This window comes from Telopea speciosissima, chromosome 7, assembly GCF_018873765.1.
Source record: "Telopea speciosissima isolate NSW1024214 ecotype Mountain lineage chromosome 7, Tspe_v1, whole genome shotgun sequence".
NCBI lineage: Eukaryota > Viridiplantae > Streptophyta > Magnoliopsida > Proteales > Proteaceae > Telopea > Telopea speciosissima.
The window spans coordinates 24,342,488-24,347,724 of record NC_057922.1 but is presented as its reverse complement, the minus strand read 5'-3'; the positions used below and the strand labels follow the sequence as shown (position 1 = coordinate 24,347,724).

Sequence of the window (5,237 nt, the reverse complement as noted above, 5' to 3'; positions counted from 1 at the left end):
TGTATAAGCCTGCAATGAACCTTTTGCTCTAAAAACCCATTCAATTAATTAATCAATGAAGTCTTTCAATAAGACTGGCTAAACCCATTTTTTTCAATAAGACTTGCTAAACCCAGTTTTACGATCAATCATTTATCTATATTCTTAACAAAATATTTTCATTGTATGCTTGTAAAAAACAAACCAAATTTTTTTTTTGAAGAGAAACCATTTAATCAAAGTATCTAAAATATTCATAAATGATTGCGAAATGTATAACTTGTATAAATTCTTTCATTTTTCACTGAGGGACCAAAGGGGCCACACTACTTGAAAAAACAAGTAAACCAATCCATAATAATATTGTGACATAGATGTAGGGGTGTCAAAGTTGGGATAGGTCCGGGTAATTCGGCCCAAATCAAATCGAAATTGCCGGGCCCAAACCGAGCCAAAGTCTTATTGGGCTGGTTTTGGTTTGAGAGATTATGACTCCAAACTAAACCAAATTGAAAGCCGAAAGAACCAATAACCAAATCAAAATCGGCTTAAAATCTGAATCGAAACTAAAATCAAACCGATATACCCCGAAAAGAAATCGATAACAAGCCGAAACCCATTAAAAATCATTTTGTTTTCTTTAGTTTTGTGGCAATCGTTATCCCCTCCAATTTACTGCCTCCCTCCAATTCCTCACATGAGGTTGAAATGATCACCCTACCCCTTGCCCAAAAACACTGCCCAAGATGAGGTCCACTCTCCCTATTAGAGGAGTTGGAGGTGCCCGCAAATTGGAGGTGATAATTATTCGTTTTATTGCGGCAAGGAAAATTAATCCTACACAATATGACAGTAATATTGTGATATAGATGCTGTTAGGACGACTTGATCGACTGAGGGTGCAGTGACAAATCACCATAGCAAGCCCCAGATCGGCACCGGCTCGTTATCCACCAAACCACGTGAATTCAGGATTAATCTGAAAATTATCGCCCCCAGCACTGGGGGCGCTCCCCAATAGCAGGTAAAGGCTCCGTAACGGTAGCACTCGCACACTATACACGCCGACCCGAACAAAATGACGCCTAATCCCCATTTTCACTTGCGGTCGTTGCTGAGACACAACACAAAGAGAGATCAATGAGTGGGATTTCGGCTCCGCTACCTTCCCTTTCTTCTCAACTGAAAATGAAAGCTAACATCTGTTGTTCTCCCTCTACTTCTGTTGCTTACTGCGTTTGTCCTCGACGCCCTTTTTATTCCTCAGATTCTGAATTCAAGAGCATTAGCCTCAGAACTGGGTTCCCCAAGCTCAGTTTACAGTGTCGCAGCAGCAGCAGAAGTTCTGGAGCTCCTGGGCCAGGTGAAATACACAAATGTGTTTCTTATGCTTTCTGAATTCCATTTCGTATTAAATATTCAACGATGAAGTTTTGGTACTATAAATTCACTTATTGGATTGGGTTGACTTCTTGTTTCTGCCATTACGAAGTGGGTGTAGCACATAAGAGTGTTAATGTGCTTCCTGGATCTCTTGGTATATAAATTTCATATTTCCATTGTAAGAGAAGAATTGGTTTGATGTGTGAACATTGAATCTGTTCCACACCCCCCCCCCCCCCTTCACCCAAAAAAAATAGGGCGAAAAAAAGTGATGGATTTTTCCCTTATCAAATCTGGTAACTATTGATGCTGGCGGGTAACTTAGTAATTGTTTTGGTGCGGTCTTATTTGCTATTTCTGATCCTATTAGGGTTTGAGACTGTGTGAGGAGGGAATTTTGCCCTCTTCCCTTTGTATATAGTAGACTTGTGGTTGAGGGCTACTATCATACTGTTATGAGTATTGCTGCTGAGATTGCCTTGGTGTCTTCTAATATTCCATTGGGAGTAAGCTGCTTAGTTGGAGAAGCTTTATCCTTGGTTATGGATTCCTAGTATGTTTGATATGTTGACTGTAACTAAAAGAAAACTTGTCGGAGAGAAATTGTATATGGGGACTGATTTACTATAACGAATCTCATCTTCTCATCTTGTTTTTTAGTTTGGTTATCAGGTTTGTTTCATGTTTCTCAGGTAGAGTTCATAGGAAACCTGGCATCGTATTGCTTTCTTGTTCTCTACAAATTTTTTAGGGTCCTTGATTGGAGAGAGAAGGGGGGGGGGGTGTGGGAGGGTGAGAAGAGTACTGGATGACGAAAGAGATGGAATCTCCGTATTTGAGATACAGATAAGAATAATTTAAAATGGAAAGAACCATCAATGACTACTAGGCATACAGGGTAAACTGACTTAAAGGATTTGGTCAATGGGGAGCGATGAATGTCATGGCAATGCCTTTTGGTGCCAAAATTCCATTGCTTTAGTTGCAGTCATTATTCTTGTTCTGTTGTATTCTCTCCCCTTTGCTCTTTTTTATGGAGTGGTAACTTTTTTTTTAAATCTTATTTCCTCCTTTTCTGAATTTCATATTTATTATGACTAATAAAAAAAAGAACAACAATATTGCCTAAAGGTCAATATCTATGATAAACTTCTCTTTCTTACATTGTTCTTGAAATGGATGCAATCTAATGCTGCTGGGGAATTGGCATCACCTCCAGTGGGCTGGTGGTGTTAATGCCAATAATGATGAAAAAATATGAATGTGAATTTAGCAGCTTCAACCTGAGGAAACCTTCCCTGTAGATTTCCTTCACTTCCATTATATCGCCAGTGTGAGTTGCTCCTTATGAAAGAATTATTTGCAACAACCTATATTATCACCTTATAAGGTTCAGATACTGAGTTTATGATCCATATCTCCCACCCCTTATTCTTTCTCATTATGAAATGCCATTTGACTCATTTTTATGGTTGAAACAGTCGGTCCTTACTCTTACTCTTACTATTGCTAGTACTATTACTGTGATGAGTTTTTTTTAGACCATGTTGTCAGGACGCGTGCAAAATTGTATTAGGATACTAGTGTTGTAAAATTTATTGGTTGGTACTATAAAGAGGAGGAAGATCTAGTGGCACTTAAGAAGATACAATTTTGTGCTTGATGCCCTAAATATTTTCAAGTTATGTTAAGTGAATTCTATTTTCTATTATTTTCATATCAATGTTTTGTTGTTTTCTATCGAGCTAACATTTCTCTTTTATTGTTTTTGTTTTTTTTCCTCAAATTCGTCATTGTTTAGTTGCAAAAACTAAGACTCTAACAGATAGTTCTTGGTTAGGTAGGGCTTTCTATATTTCTCTGGGAGCAGTTTTTTAAGAATAGATCTAATAACACAATATTTTATTGAATTAGATTAGGTTCATATAAAAGCTCAGTTTCTTGAAACAGGAAATGATTTATAACGTCAATCCTTGGTTTAAATTAAACATATCAGATACAAATGTTCTAGATTCACATTTTCCAATGAATTATCTTGGTCGTTTAATTTTATTGTTATTATGAAACTCAGGCAACTGCCGTGCCTAATTCTCAAAAACTTTCCGCTTGCCACCTGTGTCATGTATTTAAGTAAACTTTATGCGGATGCTGTCACAAAGTCTTCCCCCTGCCAGCCAAACCCTCTTCTACCCACTACTTAGTGCCAAACCAACCTTAAATGTGGTAGTCTTTAGGCAATGCATGATGTGCATCTGCGCTTCCTTACATGTTCATGTTCCATCACCATGCCTGTCATATGTTGCTTGTTTACCTTGGAGGCTTTGTGCTTGTCTTGTTTTTGGTTTTGGGTGGGGGTGGGCTGGGGGCATGATGTTCAGCTGTGTTTTCTTTCATGTTCATGTTCCATCAGTCATGCCCGTTGTGTGATGATGTTCGTAATTGTCAGCTGGTTGAGGCTTCCTGTCTTTTCTGTTGGGATGATGCGGTTGATCTTGTCCAACAAAAAAGATTTAGCAAGATTTTTTGTCATGCATTCTGCTTCTTATGTTGTTTTTGAAGATGTTAGGATTTGCATCTTGCAGGTGATAACGATAACAGGACCCTTCTGGATGCTTTTTTCTTAGGCAAGGCTCTGGCAGAAGTAATTAATCAACGCATAGAATCTACAGTTGGGGAGTTGTTGAGTGCAGTTGGCAATCTGCAAGCTGTGCAACAAAAGCAAGTTCAAGAATTCCAGGTAATTCACATTCAATTTCTAAATAGCTTCTGCATTCTTAGTTCCGTTGTTGTTTGTCGATGCTCCTGTGATATGTGGACATGAACAAGGTGTTGTAATGTTAACAGACAATTTCTAACAGGGAAAGTTTCCAAAATTTGGAAACGGAGAAATTGGATACGTGTATTTGATTTTTGGATGTGACCACTCTGAAGGGGGAAATGCCTAAAATCATATTCATACTCTTTGCACTGATCTTTAGTGAATAGTAAAGCATCTTAGGAATTTCTGCTGTTTTTATAGGCAGTTGAATATGTTTGAACTTTAATGATGAGATCTCAAGAAAACAAATTAACTGCTTATGTTACTTGAAAAAACATGAAATGATGGGATCCTTACTCTTCACCTTTCTATTGGGTGTTACTAAATGCTACCAAACTACATGTGGCTAATTCAACACATGCTGATGCAGGAGGAAGTGCTGGAGAGAGCTAAACAAGCCAAGGAGAAAGCAGCAGGGGAAGCCATGGAAGCCCAAGAGCATTTTACCAATTCTACGACAACAGTGACATCGGTATCCATTTCATCTTCATCATCTGATTCAACCTCCACAACAACAGGATAGAATCCAGCTGACAAAAATCCTCTTATTGGGATGTTAAATGATGATTTGGTTGTCCCTCTATGGTTATGTTATTCATCTGATCCATTCTATTTGGATTGGAGCATCACTAGAAAAGATTATATGTATCTTTTTCTAACAATTAGGTGTAGCATATGCTTTATGAGCCTTAATAAAACAGTAAATTTCAGAGTTGGAATTTACACACACTATTATACTAGAAAAGTAAGGTTAAGGGCTGTGAATCTATGATGCTGGTCTGACAATTGTCGAGCATCGGTCAATTAGAGTTTATGGAACATCTTATTGATTTTCATTTCAAATTCCCCACCTTTTTTTTCATGAATTATCCAGATTATCCGTTGTGTGCCACAAGAATAGTATTAGGATGCACAACTAATGGAGAAGTGGATTTGCATCAAACATATCATATTTTTTGTGAATGCAGCCGAACTGAAAATAGATACAATGTCCCTATATACAAAAGGCGGCTCATTCTACATTTAATCTTGTCTCCTCGAGACCGAGAGTTCGATT

At 37.9% G+C, this 5,237-nt stretch overlaps 1 protein-coding gene across 1 annotated transcript; it reads left to right on the top strand.

Annotated features, from left to right (window-relative positions):
• Positions 1-1,049: 1,049 nt before the first annotated feature.
• On the top strand, positions 1,050-4,807 carry LOC122666883 (uncharacterized protein At4g13200, chloroplastic-like). Its single transcript, XM_043862978.1, has 3 exons — positions 1,050-1,342; positions 3,945-4,099; positions 4,551-4,807. The coding sequence occupies exons 1-3, from the start codon at positions 1,120-1,122 to the stop codon at positions 4,701-4,703; spliced, it is 531 nt and encodes a 176-aa protein (XP_043718913.1). The 5' UTR covers positions 1,050-1,119; the 3' UTR covers positions 4,704-4,807.
• The last annotated feature ends 430 nt before the right edge of the window (positions 4,808-5,237 follow it).

Bases quoted from the DNA above. Each gene is read 5' to 3' on its own strand.
- LOC122666883 (XM_043862978.1), top strand. From the start codon at position 1,120: ATGAGTGGGATTTCGGCTCCGCTACCTTCCCTTTCTTCTCAACTGAAA. The intron at 1,343-3,944 runs GTGAAATACACA...TGCATCTTGCAG, and splicing joins TTCTGGAGCTCCTGGGCCAG to GTGATAACGATAACAGGACC. The intron at 4,100-4,550 runs GTAATTCACATT...ATGCTGATGCAG, and splicing joins AGCAAGTTCAAGAATTCCAG to GAGGAAGTGCTGGAGAGAGC.